The sequence below is a fragment of the Echinops telfairi genome, unplaced genomic scaffold (assembly GCF_000313985.2).
Source record: "Echinops telfairi isolate 266 unplaced genomic scaffold, ASM31398v2 ScPeMD7_7458;HRSCAF=8496, whole genome shotgun sequence".
Taxonomy (NCBI): Eukaryota; Metazoa; Chordata; class Mammalia; order Afrosoricida; family Tenrecidae; genus Echinops; species Echinops telfairi.
In genome coordinates, this window is record NW_022111358.1 from 28,004,346 (window position 1) to 28,024,074 (window position 19,729).

At 40.7% G+C, this 19,729-nt stretch overlaps 1 protein-coding gene across 1 annotated transcript in view; it reads right to left on the minus strand.

The window, feature by feature from the left end:
* The window catches only part of TOP2A (DNA topoisomerase II alpha), a 28,558-nt gene extending 13,458 nt beyond the window's left edge, over positions 1 to 15,100 (minus strand). Inside the window, exons 1-20 of the mRNA XM_045299864.1 lie at positions 15,057 to 15,100; positions 14,245 to 14,400; positions 14,024 to 14,114; positions 13,123 to 13,186; positions 11,565 to 11,710; positions 11,327 to 11,424; positions 10,921 to 11,133; positions 10,594 to 10,767; positions 10,335 to 10,436; positions 10,088 to 10,225; positions 7,679 to 7,817; positions 6,243 to 6,400; positions 5,848 to 5,973; positions 5,541 to 5,651; positions 5,278 to 5,383; positions 5,084 to 5,193; positions 4,742 to 4,834; positions 2,565 to 2,679; positions 2,332 to 2,453; positions 1,175 to 1,323 (exon numbers count right to left, since the gene is read on the minus strand). Of these exons, the coding sequence (XP_045155799.1) occupies positions 1,175 to 1,323; positions 2,332 to 2,453; positions 2,565 to 2,679; positions 4,742 to 4,834; positions 5,084 to 5,193; positions 5,278 to 5,383; positions 5,541 to 5,651; positions 5,848 to 5,973; positions 6,243 to 6,400; positions 7,679 to 7,817; positions 10,088 to 10,225; positions 10,335 to 10,436; positions 10,594 to 10,767; positions 10,921 to 11,133; positions 11,327 to 11,424; positions 11,565 to 11,710; positions 13,123 to 13,186; positions 14,024 to 14,114; positions 14,245 to 14,400; positions 15,057 to 15,077 (2,432 nt within the window). The 5' untranslated portion in view covers positions 15,078 to 15,100. The remainder of the gene's footprint in view (positions 1 to 1,174; positions 1,324 to 2,331; positions 2,454 to 2,564; positions 2,680 to 4,741; positions 4,835 to 5,083; positions 5,194 to 5,277; positions 5,384 to 5,540; positions 5,652 to 5,847; positions 5,974 to 6,242; positions 6,401 to 7,678; positions 7,818 to 10,087; positions 10,226 to 10,334; positions 10,437 to 10,593; positions 10,768 to 10,920; positions 11,134 to 11,326; positions 11,425 to 11,564; positions 11,711 to 13,122; positions 13,187 to 14,023; positions 14,115 to 14,244; positions 14,401 to 15,056) is intronic.
* Positions 15,101 to 19,729: the final 4,629 nt, after the last annotated feature.

The following is a 19,729-nucleotide window of genomic DNA, read 5'->3' on the forward strand; positions in this document are numbered from 1 at the left end:
ACTAGGGATTTAGTTTGGGACTTATGTAAACTTGAGATATTCATTAGACATTCAAGATGAAAATGGTGAGAGGGCAGTTGGACATGCAAGTGAGTTCAAGGCTAGAGATTTAAAGCTATGGGACTAGATGGCTAGGGGATCACATGTGAAGTGTGGATAATGGAAAGAAGTTTGATGAAGGAGCCTTGGGATAGTTCAGTATTTGGAGGTTATGAAGGCTGAGTAAAGAAGATTAATAAGGCAGAAGAACACCAATAGAGTCCAAATAGAGTTTTAACAAAGATGGAGTGATCACCTATGTTTGAATTCCCCAAAAGCCTGAAGATAGATAAAAATTGAAAATGTACTTTCTTCCATTGGATTTTTAAAAGGAAGTGACATTTCAATTGTGGTACTTAAGAGTAATCAAACTTCTTTACTTAGACCAACCCAACCTCAGGATCTTTGAACCTTGGCACCATAGACCTACTGGGCTGGGCCATTCTTTGTTGTTGTGGGCTTTCCTATGCAATACAGAATTACTGTCCAAATGCCCCTAAGTGGGGCTATTTGGCAAAATCTACTAGGGAGAATCAATATCTATATAAAAACCTACTCATTGCTATCAAGTTGATTCATAGACCCTATAGGATTTCTGAGGTTGTAAATATTTATGGAAGCAGATAGTCTTATATTTCTTCTACAGAGGGGCTGGTAAGTTTGAACTGCCAACTTTTTGGCTAACAGGTCAATGTTTACCCAAAGCAAGAGGAGAAAATACAAGAAACTGAAGTATAAAGTCTATAGTTTGGCAAGGGATACAAAGGTTATGATGATCAGGTTGAAATAATATCTTGACTTTCTGCCTACAGCAAAGATAAGCACAATTAAGTTTTAGTGAATTGAAAAAAAATGATTCAAGAATCAGCATCAAAAGTACATTTTTTTGATGAAGTGAATAATTGTTATTATGATCAGCTCTCATCTTGTTTCGAAATTGGAAATGACATGGAGAACTAATGACAAAAATGAGAAAAAAAGTTTAGAAATTGTGATGATGACACAACTCTTTCAATAATGACTGAACTATTACATGTATATGGTATGTGAATTATAGGCCAACACAACTATTTTTAAAAGTGGAATGGGGAAAAATTGAAATAGAAATTTCACTTGTAATTAAAAGTATACTGACCTGAGCATTGTGAAAATGTATCGAGGACTAGCAGAATCCTTGCCACCATGCAACCTGGTACCAAATTGACCAATAGGCTGCAGCAGGTTCAGATTATTGCTGCCCACAAAATTCTGAGCCAAATTGATAATGGTCATCATTAGTGACATCTGAAGGGGGTGAAAAAGAGTGCATTAAGCTTTAAATAATACACATCCACACAAACCTCAATATAATTCTGTAAGGCTTTGTTTAGTGACTTGTCTTGGATTAATATATAAGAAGCAGTCTTAACTTTCTATCTCTGACTCCCAAGTTCAGAAATTATCTTTCAATACTTCCTACATATTTTTACACATCCCCGAAGAAACAGTTCAAATCTATTCCTTCTCCTCAATCTCAACAGAATAAAATACTCTTTGTCTTCTAATATTGGTCACTTTTGTTTTACACCACTATTCAGTTTATAGAGGTATATTTTATTGTGTGTTTTGGTCCGCTGGTGAAATTGTGATTACAGTGAAGGTGGGAACATATTTATATACCTGGTGCAAGCTGGGTACCCAACAAGTATTTGTTGGGTGAACATTACTGAATTCTGCTGTAGTCTGATTTAAATCAACAAAATAATCATATTTAAAATCAGCAATTGATCTAGAACTTTTAGTTTGTTTTACAATGAATGCAAAAAAGCAATTCATTCATAAAATAAACACCATTTAATGTAAACTCAAAGTTGTCTTAATTCTCAGGGATAATCATACTTCAGAGTATAACCTCGAGGCATTTTTCTTTTAAGTTTTGTTCTGCCCCCTTTTTATTTGGACAATAGATCATAGACATTCTTTAATACCAGTACAAGCAAATTTACTGATCAATCACAATTCATTGCAACAATTTTCCAATTGATAGATGTTTTGGATATAGAAATTTTAACATGAGGTTATAGTAAACATGGTTAAATATCTTTGAACACCGATCCTTACCTATTCATGAGTATCCTTCTAGGATTAGAAATATAATCACTAGGTTAAAGGGTATGCACGTATTTCTGTGTATTGATAGTTTATACGAAATTGTTACTTATGATGGCACGTATCCTCCAAAAAGTGTTTGGAGAATTTCTCAGGTGCTTCTGCTATGATGCTTTTTTGAAACATTAAAGATAGTGTGTTTACCTCACCGTGGTGATAAGAGGACATCTCAGCCACTGACCCGGCTAACTGGGCAACCTTCACCTCTCGCTTGTCATTCCGTTTGAAGCAAGTAAACAAAACCTTTCTCTGACCCGGTTTCAAACCTTCAAGATAAAAGAATGGCAAAAACTAGTAGGGTATTTTCAGTTAATTTTGGGGCATTGATTTCTATTTTATGAAAACAAAACAAAACAGACTAAGAAATTAGAACTCACCGTCCACCATAGATGGGATAGATCTCTCATTATCAGAATTTGAGAACAGGATAAGTTCCTTGTTTATGAAGTCATTGTAGGTTAGATATGTGGTAGTCTGTCCATACAAATAATCCTGAGGGAACAAAGGATGTTATTTTAGGTTGAAAATACAAAGACATTGGTCCTGGCACAGGCAGACTTGCACTAGTGCATGTTTTAACTGCGTGGACTCACAATAAATAAATAAATAAAGACCATTTTAATTGTTGAGCAATTGGGAAAAAAAGAAAAAGCATTGCCTATGTAATCTCTTTCTGGTCCAATACATTAATGTGGTAGCTTAAATAAAATAGTATTTCTTTAAAAAAAAAAATCATTTTATTGAGCGCTCTTAAAGCTTTTATCATAATCTATGCATACATCCATTGTGCCAAGCACATTTGTACATGTTTTTCCATCATTTAAAAAGAAATCTTTTTATCTCATTGGGGGTTTACAGCTCTTATCACAATCTATACATATATCCATTGTGTCAAACACATCTGTACATATGCTGTCATTTTTTCCAAAACATTTTCTTTCTACTTGAGACCCTGGCATCAGCTCATTTCCCTCCCATCTCCCCCATGTACCCTTGATAATTTACAAAGTCTTCTTTTGGGGGGGGGCCATTATTTCAAAACTTTCTTTCTACTTGAGCCCTTGGTATCACCTCATCTCCCCCTCCCCACCCCATGAACCCTTGATAATTGAAAAAAAATTTAATGTCTTACACCAACCAATGTCTCCCTTCACCCACTTTTGTGTTGTCCAACCCCCTGGGAAGGGGTTATATGTTGATCATTGTGATCAGTTTCCCCTTTCTTCCCCACCTTGCGCTTACCCTGCTGGTATCCCTCATTATTAGTCCTGAGGGATTTATCTGTCCTGGATTCTCTGTGTTGTGAGCTATTATCTGTACCAGTGTACATGCTCTGATGTAGCCGGATTTGTAAGGTAGAATTTGGGTCATGATAGTGGGGGGTGGAGGAAGCATTAAAGAACTAGAGGAAAGTTGTATGTCTCGTTGCTACACTGTACCCTGACTGCTCATCTTTTCCTTGTGACCCTTCTGTGAGAGGATATCCCAGTTGTCTACAGATGGGCTTTGGGTCTCCACTCCACTTTCCCCCCTCATTCATATAGATAAAGATTTTTTGTTCTTGAGTTTGATGCCTGATACCTGATCCCATCTACACCCCATGATTGCCCAGGCTGGTATACTTCTTCCATGTGTGCTTTGTTGCTTTTCACCTAGATGGCCACTTGTTTATCTTCAAGTCATTAAGACTCCAGATGTGATATCTTTTGATAGCCGGGCACCATCAGCTTTCTTCACATTTGCTCGTGCATCCATTTTGTCTTCAGCAAGTGTCAGGAAAGTAAGCATCACCAAGTGCCAGGCTATTAGAACAAAGTCTTCTTGTATTGAGGGAGTTTTGAGTAGAGAGAGGCCCAATGCCCACCTGCTGCCTTAATAAATATATGTACATAGATCTATTTCCCTATTGTTATATATATATTTACACATATACATGCCTGTATTTAGACCTCTATAAATGGCCTAGAAATACTATTTTTATCTCAAGGAGAAAACAGTGGATCATTGGTTCCAGGGAGATACGGCAGAGGGAGAGGCAGGGGGAAGGAAGAGGGGTATCAAAAATCTCAGGGACAAGGGAACAACAAGTGATCTAAAATCGATGGTGAAGAGGGCATAGGAAGCCTGGTGGGCTTGATCAAGGGTAATGTAGCTGAGAGGAATTACTGACACCCAAATGAAGGCAGAACATGATAGTCGGACAAGAGGAAAGTAAAAGGAACTAGAGGTAAAAACTAGGAGGCAAAGGACATTTATTATCAAGGGTTCATGAGGGTGGGAATTAGATGATACCAAGGGTTCAAGTAGAAAGAAAATGTTCTGAAAATGGTATATGTACAAATGTGCTTGACACAATGGATGTACATAGGGATTGTGATAAGAGCTGTGAGAGCCCCCCATAAGATGATTTTTAAAAGTATTTCTATAGTAGCCTAATATATTAATTTCCTATTGAAATAACTACTCAGTAACTTAAATTTGATAAACAGTGATCTTATAAGGTCGGCCCAATAACAAAACAGTAAATTATGTGGGATGTAATAAAGACTTTTACCTCTGGAAGACCAAGCAACTTTCGCTGTCTCCTGTCCTCCATGAAATGAGTTAACCATTCTTTTCGATCATCTATCTGTTTTTTGCTAAAGGCCTATAAGGAAGAATATGAAAAAGATGACGAAGGTACTAAGAGATTCCAAAAGATCTTTTCTACAAGGAAACACATAAGTAAGCAAACACACAACAACAAAACCTGTTTTCTAAAACAGCTGAACCTTTTCCCAGTGCTATACTTATTGGAAATAGTCTAATATATAAAACAATGGAAATGTTTTGATGGACTAGCAAAAGCAGTGGTTTCTAAAATTAGAAGGCATATGAAATACAATGCAAAATTCACCAGACTGATTGCGGCATCATCTTCAGGGCCAGAATATTTGAATTGAATCCGATGTCTTTTCATATCTGCAAAGTATTCCTTAGCTTCTTTTGATGTGCTGGTTCCCAAACCTACAAATACAGAAAAGTCCCATATAATTTTGCGCTATAGTATAAAACAAAATTGAGAAGTTTTGTATTAGTTTCATGACAAACCTTTGTAGTACTTGACTTTCCATTTTTTATGATTTGAAGTAGAACTCTTCCACTCTTCAAATTCAGGAAGGCTATAGAAAGCCATTTCTTGCTTCTTTTTAGATACCTATGGTAAAGAACATTGTTGCAACTTTCCACACTGAGGAAAGTTCTTCCTACCATCACACATGTCTGGGGTCATATGTTTATCCAGGCTTGAAGAAAAGAGTCTTTTTGGGGGGCGGGGGTGGGGAATCACTTCTGATTGTTAGAAATTAGTTTACCTTTACAATGGGAGTGATAAATTCCTCCAGAAAACGATGTCTTAGAAGAGAAGGCCAGTTGTGATGAATAAAATTAATCAGCAAACCTTTAATATGGGAGCCATCTTGGTCCTAAAAAATATTTGGAAAGCCAAAGTACAAGAGAATTAACTAAAATTATGATCAGCCAACTGGTAATTTTTCAAAAATACTTTCTACAGGAATTTTTAAAAGGCTGTTCAAATTCAGATTAATTTAAACTTTACATAAAATATATAATACACAACCATTAGACAAAAAATCTGAACTATCTAATCACAAATCTGACCTGATCTGTCATAATCATTATCTTCCCATAACGGAGACTCTTCAATGAATCTTCATCTTCATAATTTTTCTTATACTGAAGACCCACAATCTTAATGATATTGTTAATTTCAGCATTTTCCATGATCTGAAGTGGAATATATAAAAAACATTTTATTTAAACTTTCCGATAGGTCAGAGAAATACAACTGCATACATTACTTATATTTTCTTGCGCTCCACTATTTTCAGCTATACTTATATTATGAAGGTCTGTTAAGATATGATGCAATGTAACACATTTCTTAAAGAAACTGTACAAAGTTTATTTCAAAATGCCCAGGGGGGAATGAAATATAAGCACAAAATCTTGCATTATAACTACATTTCAAGTCTAAAGATAGTTTCATATTCTACCTGCTTATGAGAAGCTTCTCGAACATTGAGCATTTTTCCTCGAAGTGGAAAAACCCCATACTTGTCTCTCCCAACCACTCCAAGGCCTGAAACAGCCAAAGTTTTAGCTGAGTCTCCTTCAGTCAGGATGAGTGTACAATCAGCAGAGTTTCGGCCTCCTAAAATAAACGTCCACAAAATGATAGCACATTTAGTTCAGCCTCAAATGTACTAACTCAGACATCTCACGCTTGTGATAAAGCATAATTTAACATAATTATAACTAAGGAGTAAATTAAAGATATATTTTAGCTAAAGTTCACATTAAATAAAAAATAACTTAGTTTCTGATAGTATTTATATTGCTGTTAAAGATTTGATCCTGTCATTAGAATATTTGTTGGGTAGTAAACTAGTATATAAACACGTTTTTTAAAAAAATCATTTTATTGGGGGTTCGTATAACTCTTATCATAATCCATACATCCATCCAATGTATGTCAAGCACATTTGTACATTTGTTGCCCTCATCATTCTCAAAACATTTGCTTTCTACTTGAGCCCTTGTCATCAGCTCATTTTTTTCCCCTAACACATTTGTTTTATACAACAAACTAATCACACTTCAGCATTATTTAAAAACCGTCAAATACTGGAATTGACATAAATGGTCAGTAAAACAAAGCTCATTGCTGTCGAGTCAATTCTGACTCAGTAATCTTATTGGTCAGAACAAAACCACTCCATAGCTTAAAGGCTCTTTTTTTTTTAAGCTTGTAAGTCTTGATGAAAGCAGACTGTCTCATCTTGTTCTAATAGAGTGGCTGGTAGGTTTGAATTGCTAACCTCTCGGTTAACAGCCCAGTGCTTAATCTACTGTGCCACCAGTGCCTTTCAAGTGATCAGGAGTAGGAAATTATTTAACTATTCTGTTGAATATTAATTGCAAGGAACATATCCCTAATATGTGGCTATCACATAAAACACTTTCTCACAGATGGCTGAAAAAAAAATATTAACAAGCAAAATTCAAACTCACTGCCATTGAGTCGATTTTGACTCATAGCAATCCTATAGGACATGACAGAACTGCCCCTGTGGGTTTCCAAGGCGGCAACCTTCTACAGGAGTAGAGTGGCTATTGGAATCAAACTGCTGACCTTGTGGTTACCCAATATGTAACCACTATCCCGCCAGAGCTCCTGAAAATAGCAGGTGATTTTAATGAACAATTTTAATTTCCAACAATGAATGGGCTACTTTTGAAATCTAGGGGGGAAATATATACTGTACATACTTGAGAATAAGCCGACCCGAATATCAGCCAAGGCACCTAATTTTACCACAAAAACTGCATTAAAAATGTGCTGAAAAAAAAATGTGGCTTATACACGAGTAGATAGTTAAAAGACTAAACCAAATCTGAACAAGTTTCAGAAACATTATTAAACGTGTACCTGCATCATTGGCATCATCAAGTTTGGGAATCCCCTTGATTCTGTTATGTTTTACAGCAGAACACTTCTTGTTTAACTGGACTTGGGCCTTAAACTTAACCCAGTTTAGTATGCTTTCAACAATACCACAGCCAATTGCCTGAAAATGAGAAGTTTCGTGTTAGGGATCAGAAAATGTGCTACATATAATGGCAAGTCCAATTATAATACATTGGAACCGAGTTTCATTGGGAGGCGGGGGCAGTGTGGAAAGGAAATGTTTTCCTAAGAAAATAAAGTTTAAGATATGAAATAGCTAGGTGAAACGGATTTCAGGCAGAGTGGCATGTAAGAAAGTTTTAAGATGGGAAGAGATTATAAGCATGAGTAATTGAAAGCCAGTAGAAGTGAAATAAAGGGAAAAAAATGTGCTGAAATTAAGTTAGAGCTAGACTATGTCAAGGTTTTGTTGGCCAAATTAAGCAATTTGGATTTTTCCTAAAGGTGGAAGTCACTGAAAGGTTTCAAATGAGTGTCACTGAAAAATGTCCTCCTAATGTATGTATCAAATGACACACTGCATGGAATAAATCTGCTGCACAGGGCTTCTTTTAAAGTGCTGAAAAGCAAGCATGTTACTGAGGACTAAGGTGCCATAGTATTCTTTTCAGCTGCCTCTTATACATGTGAAAACTGGACACAGAATAAGAACTGATGTATACGAGTTATGGTGCTGGCAAAGAATATTGAAAATACCGGACTGTCAAAAGAACAAACAAATCTGTCTTGGAAGAACAGACAGAGAATGCTCCTTAGGGGCAAGAATGGCGAGACTTCTTCATCTTACATGCTTTGAGCGTGTGATCAGGAGACTTGTCCCTGTAAAAGGATTATCGTGCTTGGTTAAGCAGAGGGCAGGCCCTCGAAATTGTGCGGATGGTGCAGGATGGATAAGTGCTTTATTCTGTGGTTCATAGGGTTGCTGTAAGGTGGAACAGATGTGACTGCACCCAATAATAACATGCCTATCAACTTGGTTAGGTCATGATCCCCAATATTGTGTGGCTATTCTCTATTTTGCAAAAATTATCCTCTACTTTTTTATGCCTGCAAATTAAACGTCTATAAAACGAGGCAAGATCAATATGGGGAATGTTTTGAGTCACAGCCTTATAAGAGGGCAAGAGTTAAGTCACACTCTCAAGTCGTTATCCCCACCCAAATCACACTTTTTTTCTTATGAGATAAAAACAGAAAGAGTTTGGTGCAGAGTGAATTCTTTGCACCCAGGCTTCCTGTGCTAAGTCTTAGACCAAGATTTATACAGAGAAACATGGAGATCTTCAAGGAACATTAGAGTCACAGATTTTGAAGAGACAAGGATCTTTCCATAGAGCTGGTGCAGAGTTCAGATTCTAGCCTCTTAAACTATAGAGCAAATGAATGAATGTTTCTTAAAGCTATACACTTGAGGCATTTGTTACAGAAGTACTAGATAACTAAGACAGAGAATGAACAGAAAATGTGTGTTCTAACAAAAAGATTACACAAGTATATTGTAGAGAAAGAATAAGAGATGTATTGTGGTAATTTAGAAATGATGGTGGGCAAGTACTGAAATATCCAAGAAATAATTCTTTTTATTTTTTATTTTTTAAATAAAGGATCATTTTATCCGGGGCTTTTACAGCTCTTGTAACAATCCATACATCAATTGTATCAAGCATATTTATACATGTTGCCATCATTTTATTTTCTTTAAATCATTTTATTAGGGGTTCATACAACTCTTACCACAATCCATATGCACATCAATTGTGGAAAGCACATTTGTACATTCATTGCCCTCCAAGAAATAATTCTTATGGGTTGCTTTGTGCTTTTTATTTTGATAAAACCAGTTGCCATTGAATCAATTCTGACGTGTGTCAGAGTAAAACTGTGTTCCATAGTTTTCAATGGCTGCTTTATCCATCCAGGCCCCCTTTCTTCTGAGGTTCCTCTGAATGAACTGGAAATGTGCACATTTTTGTTAGCAGCAGACTAAGATAGCCGCACCACCTATGGATTCCATTTATTACCATAGGAAATAGTTTTGTTTATTGAGGGTCCGGAGTGCACTGTATAGAGCTCAGTGAGCAAAAGGTAATTCAGGTTTAAGGCAGTTAAGTGAACTGAAGATGCCTGGTAGGGAAGTAGCTAGAGGATGGAATTTGGAAGTGTTCTGAGCTGAACATGATTGAGAACCATATAAATGTAAACTAAGCTCCTGGTAAACCAATGGGATAAAACTTTGTATATTAAAAAAAATCTTCCTGTTCAGATTAAAAAAGACTAGAGAAGTTCAGTGTAGGAGGTTCTGTTTTTGCAAAGCTGAGAAGGGAAATGGAATATAAAGTAAGGTACTTCTCTTTCCCTCAATGTACTCACAGCTTTGATGAATTTTTCACTTAGTTGGCATGTTGATCCAAAGTTCTTGACCTGTAATGTCATGTTTTCCTTTGTCTGAGAGTCAAAAGTTGGGTTTTCAATTAAGGCATTCACAAAAATCCACATGTGATTTTTCACCTGCAGTGAAAGTTGATATTTAAATCACTGAAAATGATACTCATGCTTTATTTATAGCTTATCTCTTCTCTTTTGATTTTAGTAAAAGAAAACTGCTAAAATATTGTACCTGATGTGCTTTAACGGCAACACCACCCTTGTTCTTCTTCTTCACAACATCGACAAGTTTAGCCACTATCTGGTCAACTACATAATCAACATGTCTGCCACCCTGGTGAGATAAAATGACAAGCCCAGAATTCTTAATATACTAATATTTTAACATTACTAACCCAAACAATAAACAGCACATAGCTAATGATCTGAATTCATTTTATATATCAACATCAATGAAAACTCATATGATAATAATTCATGAATAAAATTACCTTAGACGTAGCAATGCTGTTGACGAAACTCATTTGCTGAAAACCCTTTTCACTCATTGTTAAACACACCTCCCACCTGTGGTTTACTTGTTCATGGATAACTTTCAATGAGTTTCCAGTTTCATCTACCTTATCCTTCAAATACATGTCCACATAGCTACGGAATCCTTTAACCTACATAGGAAATAAAGGCAATGATATTAAAAAAGAAACCATTTTCTCATTTCAGAAACATATCTGGGAAGTGACAAGAAAGACATAGGAAAGAAGTAGAAAAAAATCAATTTTGCATTTAATAATGACCACAACACCCAGTAGAATACTCACCGGCAATGTACTTCCATTGAGAAAGACTTTAACATCTCTGGTGGATCCAGCAATATCATAGGCTCTTCTAACCATCAGTGCAACGATGTCTTTATCCAAGCTTTGCATTTTAAATTTAGACAAATCAGGTTGGAAGGTGATACACGTATAATCTTCACCACTAAAGGGCTTGAGTTCCATTTCGCCAGCTTTCCCCATGTTATCCATCCATGTCTATGAATAGGAAAGGTGAAAAACTGTTCTCACAAACTAGAAATAACGCAAATGTATAAGTCTAGAAAAGAAATTATTTTCAAGAATACTTTTCTATTTAAAGTTAAAGTAAATAAAATTAACCATTAACGTCAATATAAAACTGCTACTACAGTAAAATTCACAATCAAGACATGGATGCTTATTTACTTGCCTGCTTGAACTTTTTCTTATATTCTTTACTAGCGGTTTCCACAGTGAATTTGGTACTGAATATATTACACAATTTGGCTCCATAGCCATTTCGACCACCTGGGCAAATAACAGATAATTTAGAAGATGTCTTTTTTTTTTTTTGGGGGGGGGAGGATGCAACAACTTTATTAAAAAAAAAAAAGGCAAGATGTCTTTTTCAGCAACTAATGTGTTTGCTATTTTCCTCAGTACTGTACCTGTTACTTTCTTTTCATCATCATCATAGTTACTAGAAGTGAGGAGCTGTCCAAAGATGAGAGCTGGGACATACATCTTCTCAACTTTGTGTTCAACAACAGGAATACCTTTTCCATTATTCCATATACTAATTAAATTGTTTTCCCTAAGAAAACAAATTAAAGTTTTTTGGGTAAAATAAACATTAAGCTCAACTTTGCATACTTATTTCTAAAGTATAGAAATATACAAATCTCAATTTCCTATTGACTTTTTCATATATACTTTCTGAAACTCAGCATAAACCACTTTTCCCCCATGGTATTTCAGGAGTGTCAAGGCCAAAGGAAAGTTAAACAAAAATAAAATGTAACCTTTTTTGCTACATCTGGGCAACAACTGATAATGTGTAAAAATATGAAACATTTTGAATGTTAGCGTAAACAAAGGGAAATGATTTCTTTCAGGTGGAAAAAGGGGCACAAAAGTTGGAAATAATATTTTACTGCTTTTAAGAGGAGCGTTTGTACTCTTCTCGATCCTTTAGCATTCCCACCAAAAAGTTATATTGTTAAGCAAATATAAAAGAGAAGAACATCAGACTGGCCTTGCCTTCCAATAAAATGCTGAAAATCCAGGCTTATTTTAGGTTAACTTTTAGAAGACAGGATGTGAATATTTTAGTTACCATATAAGCCGACTCGAATATCAGCCAAGGCACCCAATTTTACCACAAAAACTGCATTAAAATGTGCTGAAAAACTCAACTTATACATGAGTATATACAGTATAATTGAGTGCATGCTATGGCTTATTCCAAACACTAATATAAAAACCCAACCCACTGCCATGGAGTCAATGCTTGCTCACAATGACCCTTTATAGGGTTTCCAAGGCAAAAACTTATGGGGGCACTCAGCCTTGCCTTTCTTCTGCAGTGTTTAATGGTCCAAACGGTTGACCTTGTGGTTAGCTATCCAAGCTTACCTACAGCACCACCAGGCTCCTTAAATAGCACGTTAAAAAACTAATTAAAACTAGTCAATTACCATTTTTGGAAAGACAGTTATATCAAGTTCCTGGGGTATCCAAGTATTTCACTGTAGTACTTCACAATACTTACAAAAACAACTTAGTCTAGTTTACTTCCTAGTGACCAGACTATAAAAAGGTAAAATAAGCACCCAGACACACACATTTATATTAAGATAAAATTATTCTCTACTACCACCTGCTGGTTTATTATTTGAATAGCACCATGAGAAAAAGTTGAAAAACTGCACACAAACTCCAAAAATTCTAGGCTCCAGAATACTTAGAGCAATTATTTACTAGTAATTGGGGAGGATATCTGAATATCTGTAATTTATTTTGAAGTGATTTAGAACAACAAAAACGGAGTATTTATGACAAATGTTGGTAACTGTTGGATGTACATGGTAAGTTCCATGTGTTCATTTTAGTGTTCTGTATCTTTACAGAGTTTTGATTAAAAAGGAAAGAAAAGCAAGTTCATTGACATTCAAAGTAAACACAACTGAGAACACAATTCAATCTAACAAAATATAAAATACATACGGGTCAATTGTGATTCTGATACAAGACATTTTTGGGTCTCTTTGCTTGTTGTCTGCAGCATTGACTGAAAAATAATAAAATACATACAAGAAATTACAATCTTTTTGAAAACATTCTTTTAACTTTTAGATGTAGAAAAGGTATTTCCAAACAGCACCAGAGCAGCATTAACCAAGTGTTAATTTAGGAATTTTTGTCTAATTCTAAGAAGGAAATTCCTGAGCTCCAAGAGACAGCCTCACCTTTGGGAGCTACAGTTGACCCTTGAACAACATGGGCCCACTTACATGTGGATTTTTAAATTATGTCGGTAGAAAGTGAAATCTTGTAGTTCTGCAGATTTTTCATTGTTAATGCAATACCATAAACTGCACCACGGGGCCCATAAAGTGGCACTAGTGATGCTGAAAGTGCTATCAAGAAGCATGGAAAAGGCATGACATTAAAAAAACAAAAACAAAACCGCCCTTTGATTGAGGTCTGCAGCTGTGTTTGTTGGTCATTTCAAGAGAAATGAATCTGGCCTAAGGACCATTATAATAAAAAAAACAAACCTCATGAAGCCTTTGCAACATCTATAAAAATCTTGCACTTTTCTCAAAATACCTTTTTATCTTGCATTGAAATGCAGCTTTTTATGTAGGTGCAGCTTAATAGCCTAGAAAAGTTGTATCAATTACTTATTGTTCAAGCTTCAGGTCAACAGTAGGCTATCAGTAGCTAAGTTTGGGGGAGTCAGAGTTATCTGTGGATTCATCTCCCCAACGTCAGTGTTGTTCAAGCCATGGACTGCATTATTCAAAATGACAGGAGCCCTGGTTACAGAGACTTTGTTTGAGAGGGAAATGCTACTTGTCAAAGAGTTGACCCTGTACATCTTTAGGTGAAAGAATCTACTCACCTAGAATCTCATCAAAGATTTTGTATAAACCAGGAACGTAGGTGACGTCCCTATAGTTAATGCCAACATCTTCATCGTAAACCCACATTGGCTAGAAATAAGGCAAAGAAATAATAGTTATTGTCGACGCTCTCATTTGTTTTGCCTAATCGTTTTATGCGGATGGACAGGAGGCTACATTTTTGGTTACGACATACCCCGCACTTAGAGTTTGGTTTTACCTGGGTCACCAGTTCCACGGAGCCAATGTAGGTGTCCGGCCGCAGCAGAATGTGCTCTAGTTGCGTTTTCTTCTGGTAGATCCTCTCGATCGACAGCCGTTTCTTCGCGTCTTCATTTTTCTTGGTTTTGCTGATTTGCATATTGTCGTTGAGAGGCTAGCAATTTGAAAGAGAGCTTTTTTAAAGGCACAGGCTGGGATCAGCCACTACCAACCTAATGTCTACCAGGGCGGTCGGATTCAGCCCGTGGTGCCCGTCGCTTGTTAATAATCTAGAAAGTCGTGGGGTTTACAGTTTGGTACAGACCTGGCCATTGAAGTGCACAGGTCTCTCCCCCGGGGTGACTGACGAGGGGACATTTCTCTGGAACCCTGCTCTGGACGGTACATATACAGATGGCACTCACTTGGCTCCTCGACGCCCCAACTTTTCCTGGGGGCCCCCCTGGTACCTAAGGGAGGGTCGTTCAGCAGCTGGCCTTCGGAGCTTAGCGGGTCCGTCTTTTGGCCACGTGAACGTTTGGGGCACTTTGGGGGGCCATGCCGGCCGGCGGCCCGCTGCAAAGCGGGGTCCCTGCGACCTCGAGCCCCCCGCGGCCCCCCGATGTCCCCACAAACGGGCTGGCCGCTCAGAAGTCAATCCCTGGCACCCCAGGGGGTCTCGCCCCGCTCCCGGCCGGGAAACGGGGAATACGGGCTCCTCACCCGCCGCCGGGCCTCCCCTCAGCCCAGGGCCCCTCGGCCCCGCACGGACCGCCGGCGATGCCCCGACCGCGCTGCGGCTCCACTGCCCGGACCCTCCGCGAGCCGCACCTGCAGGGGTGCCACCTCCATGGTGACGGTCGTGAAAGGGCTCGAGAACCCTGGAGGCGGCCAAACGGGCAGGCGCCGCGAGACGACGCGGGAACCACTAAACTACTTCTCCAGAGACGCGCGTCGGTTAGGAGAGGGGAGCAGTCCACTTGAACCTTCCTCCAGCGCGCCCAAACCGGATCCGCCAATCCCGGACCCTCTCTTTCCGGCGCCGTTAAAAACAGCCAATCGTCGGTAGCCTTTCATACCGGCCTATGAACGGCCGAGTTATGTGGGGGCCTGTTCAAATAAACCAATTAGATGAGGGGGCGGGACCGGAGGCCTCCGAAAGGCCCCGCTCCGAAGCGTTCACGGAAAGACTGACAGGCATTCCGGCCAATGAGGACGAGGCGTTTCGTTCCTCTCGGGCGGAGCGCTCTGAGGGGGCTAGGGCGAGTGGTGGAGGCGGGAAGGTGGTGTCTGAGGGGCAGGGTCAACGTGAACCGGAAGGGGGGTGACCTGAAGGCTCTGTCCTTTCTCAGCTCTGTTCGCTTTAAAGAGCCTGCTTCAGAGCCCCCTCTCCAAAAGCCGGCCGGGATGGAAGCCGCAGCTCCATTTTCCTGAGGAGTCTGAGGGGGCTCTGCGGAGCGGCAACTGGGGAGTCGGTGAAGCGCGGATTCTGGCCGCTTCTGCCGCCGCCCCGCCCCCACCCCAGGACCCAGCCCTTGATCCCCCAGAAGCGCGTGTGCTCAGGCCGTGCAAAGCGGGGGCGGCGGCCGAGTGGACACGGTGGAAAAGATTCACCCGAGCCACTGGCAGAAAGAGACCGTGTGAGTGTAGAGGCGGCTCCGGAAATGGACCCTTTTCCTCCGATAAGGATGGCTTACGACTTGCTGCTTTCCCGTTCTTCACTATACACTGCTCCAGATTCTCGGTTCAGAGCGCATGTTCGCATTGGACAAGGAAATGCCAAATGGACAGGTTTGGGGTTTTAGAATTCCGACCACCGAAATCAAATGCTTGAGTGAGTTGATACTTTCCTCATCAGGCCACGGTGTTAAAGAGACACCCCACCCCCGCCCCTCGACCTGGGTTGAACTGTGTCCCTCCAAAGAGGTGTCAGTTTGCCTGGCCTATGCCTCCCAGTAGGGTGTGGTTATTCTCCATTATTCTCCATTTTCGGATAGGGAAACCCTAACCTCTCTCTATATATCGGGTGTCAAACTGGCTGCCAGGGGGCCGCATGCAGCAGCTCCTGAGGTAACTTTGTGGCCCACGATGCTCTGAAATACAATGAACATAGAAAAAATCATCCTGAGGAAAAGAGCGCTTCGGGGAGATGGAGGCAATACCATACACGCAACTCCCTGGTCACATGTCATTTCAGAGCATCGTGGGCCACAACAGACTACCTCGGGGCCGCAGGTGGCCCGTGTGACACCCCTGCTGTATCTTGATGGTTTGAGTGCTTGGTGCATTTTGAATCACAGGCTTCTGAGAGTTATGCCAGTCTTACCCAAGTACTCCAGGCAGCCCCTTCCTCGGTTCCCGACCCTTGCTTGAGACACAGCTTTGATCTTGCACGAGGTGAAAGGAGAGAGAAGTGGAGATAGAGAAGGACATTACAATCGCCGAGAGAGAAGAGCTGGGAGCTGAGTGTGTGCTCTTGGTTCCTAACCCCCTGTCCTGAGAACTTCTAGCCCCAAGGAAAGATTAATGCTATGACATCTCTTACAGATGTCAGACGTCAGGCTCACAGATGTGCAAGGAGGACAAGGCCCTTCCCCTAGAGCCGGTACCCTGAATTCAGACTTTTAGCCTCCTAAACGGTGAGAGAATACATTTCCATCTGTTAAAATACTTGTGCTATTTTTGTGATGACAGGATTAGATAACTAAAACCATCTCAAAAAGGGTTTTTGCCAGTACGAGTTGCTAGAAAAACGTACACAATGTGAATGACTCTGAAATCCATCTGAGCGAATGCCTTCCAATTCTTTTTCCCTTAGTAATAATCTGCCAGTAATAATATTCCCTAAGTCATAATTTGCCAGTCATGTGATAAAGACAGAGGAAACTTGCAGGTCCTTCGGCTTCCTCCACTAACAAGCAGAATAATCACATTACTTCAGTGTTATGTGAGGATTACACGAGATAAGTGTGAGACATTTAGAATAGTAGACTAGCACTAGCAGAAACAGATATTTTCCTTAGGCTGGCATGACGATTTGTGGATTTAATCTATTTTTTTTCTTTTAAAAGAAACCAGAGGTCAACCATTGTGAAATTGCTCAGTGTGTCCAATGCCTTCTCTGGTGAGAAAGTCCGAGATTTGGGAGGGGTGGGGGCAACATGACGTGGGAGTGTATATGTGTGTTTTGTTAGAAAGCGGAGGACAAAAGTAGCCCGAAAGGCTAGGATGCTTGACAACGCCCAGGATTGGGGCTGAAACGTTCCTCTACTGCTTTTCTGGGAGCTCTGACATCTAATGTGCCCGGGTGACCCAGTGGTTAAAGAGCTGGACTGCAAACCAAAGGGTTGCTGGTTTAAGCCCACCATCTGCTCCTTGGGAGACAGCTCTACTTGCATGAAGATTGCAGCCTCGGAAGCCTTATGGGACAGTTTGAGTCTGTCCTCTAGCAGCAGTGTCAGATTACCTAATAAGCAAGACAAGCAAGGGTTTATCTGTGCTTATTCACTAGTCCGTAGTAAACAATTTCAGATTTCCCCACACCGCACATTTAAGATTCTGCTTCTAGGCATGACTGGCACCTGTTTCCTCTCCCAACCCTTACAGCAGTGGTTATCAACCTGTGAGTCGCGTCCCCTTTGGGGGGTCGAATGACTCCTTCACAGGGGTCGCCTGATTCATAACAGTAGCAAAATGACAGTGATGAAGTAGCGTCGAAAATAATTTTATGGTTGGGGGGGTCACCACCACATGAGGAACTGTGTGAAAGGGTGGCGGCGTGAGGAAGGGTGAGAACCCCTGCCTTACAGGGACGGTGTATCCAGTAAGCAAGGCCAGCACAGGCTTACTCGTGCTCACTCTAGGCCTTGCTTTCCTTGCTAGTTGATCTGCCCCATCTAGCCGCTCTTGCTTTCAGTTCGGCTCTGCTCGCTCTGCTGACACGGGAAGGCAACTTGGTGCCCAGGGGACGACCAGAGTTTCAGGGCAGTTGTAAGAAAGTCCATGCAGTAGCTTTAGCCCAGGCTCTGGCTCAAAACCAGTGTCACTCACACTTTCCCCAGGACCCAGGATGGCCCTGATGGGCAGAGAAAAGCTATGGTGGGGATGGGCAGTCATATAGGAGGACGAGGGGGAGAAGTTACTGTGCCACTCCAAGGATGGCACTTGAACCTCGGTCACTCTTGATCTCACGCTACAGCTCATCTCCTCTGGGTCTGAGGCAACAGGAATTACATAAGCACTCCAAGTCCGATTTGCTGGGGCTCAGTTTCAAGTTTGTCCTGTGGCCTAGACTGATACTGTGTGAGTTTCAGTTCCAAAGACTCAGAAGCAGAACCAGGGGCCAAAAGGGCTTTGGAGTAAAATCCTGAGTAAGAATCCTCCCTGAGTCTCAGTTTCTTCATGTCATTATCCCAAATCAAAGGTACAGCTGGCTAAGTGAGCCACAGAATCCCTTAGGACAAGCCTCCTCCCTTGGCTCACACAAGATGGTCTTTTTCTGGCCATCCCCCCCCTCCCCGCTCTAGCCGCTATTCCTCTTCTTTCCCTCCTGCCTCCTCACAGCCTTCTGCAGGAGCTCCTGAAGGATCTGGCAGCAGCAGTTGAAGAAGTAGGTAGACATGTGGGCCTGGGGGGCCGGGAAAGCGTTGCATACAAAGGGTATTTCTAGGTGCCTGCCAGATGCTGGCCCTGAGAAACCAGAAGGAGCGGGAGTTAGTTCCAGGGAATCACAGTGGAGGTAGAGAGCAGGAGACCCCTTACCTGAGATTCCTGGCAGAGGGGAGCTAGCCGGAAAAGGGCATGGAAAAATAAAGAGATTAAACGAGACTATGAATGCCCCCAACTCAGAGGCAACCCAAGAGAGACTAGGCCCTCTTCCTTTATTTCCTCCGATTTCCCAATCTCAGATCTTCTGCACTATGGGAGGCCAAGACTAACCAGATCCCCGGTGGGGAGCTGAGGGGAGTGGTGGGGACGGCACTGCTACTTTCCTGTGCTTCATCTGAGCTCAGCAGAGAACCACATGAAGTCCATCTCTGGACAGCAGAGACAGGACCATCATGGGTGCCTCTATATACCTGGGAACTACTCGGAGGTAGAAGGGTGTGTGTCTGTGTGTTGGTACTGGGTGCAGGAGGCACTGGACATAGCAGAAAGGAGGAAGGAGAGTATCGCCTGATGCCCAGAACACTTAGGAGAGAGAGCGCGCCGATAAAGGAATGAGGGAAATGGCATGCCCCCCCCCCGCCCCCCCCCGGGGGGAAGACATTTTCATAGGTGTTAATGACATATAAAAAGTGATATGTCTGGGGGAGGGAGAAGGGAGGGAAAAATTGAGGAACTGATACCAAGGGCTCAAGTAGAAAGCAAATGTTTTGAGAATTATGAGGGAAACCAATGTACAAAAGTGCTTGACACAATGGATCTATGTGTGGATTGTGATAAGAGTTGTACAAACCCCCAATCAAATGACTGAATTAACAAAAACATTGACATGTCCAAGA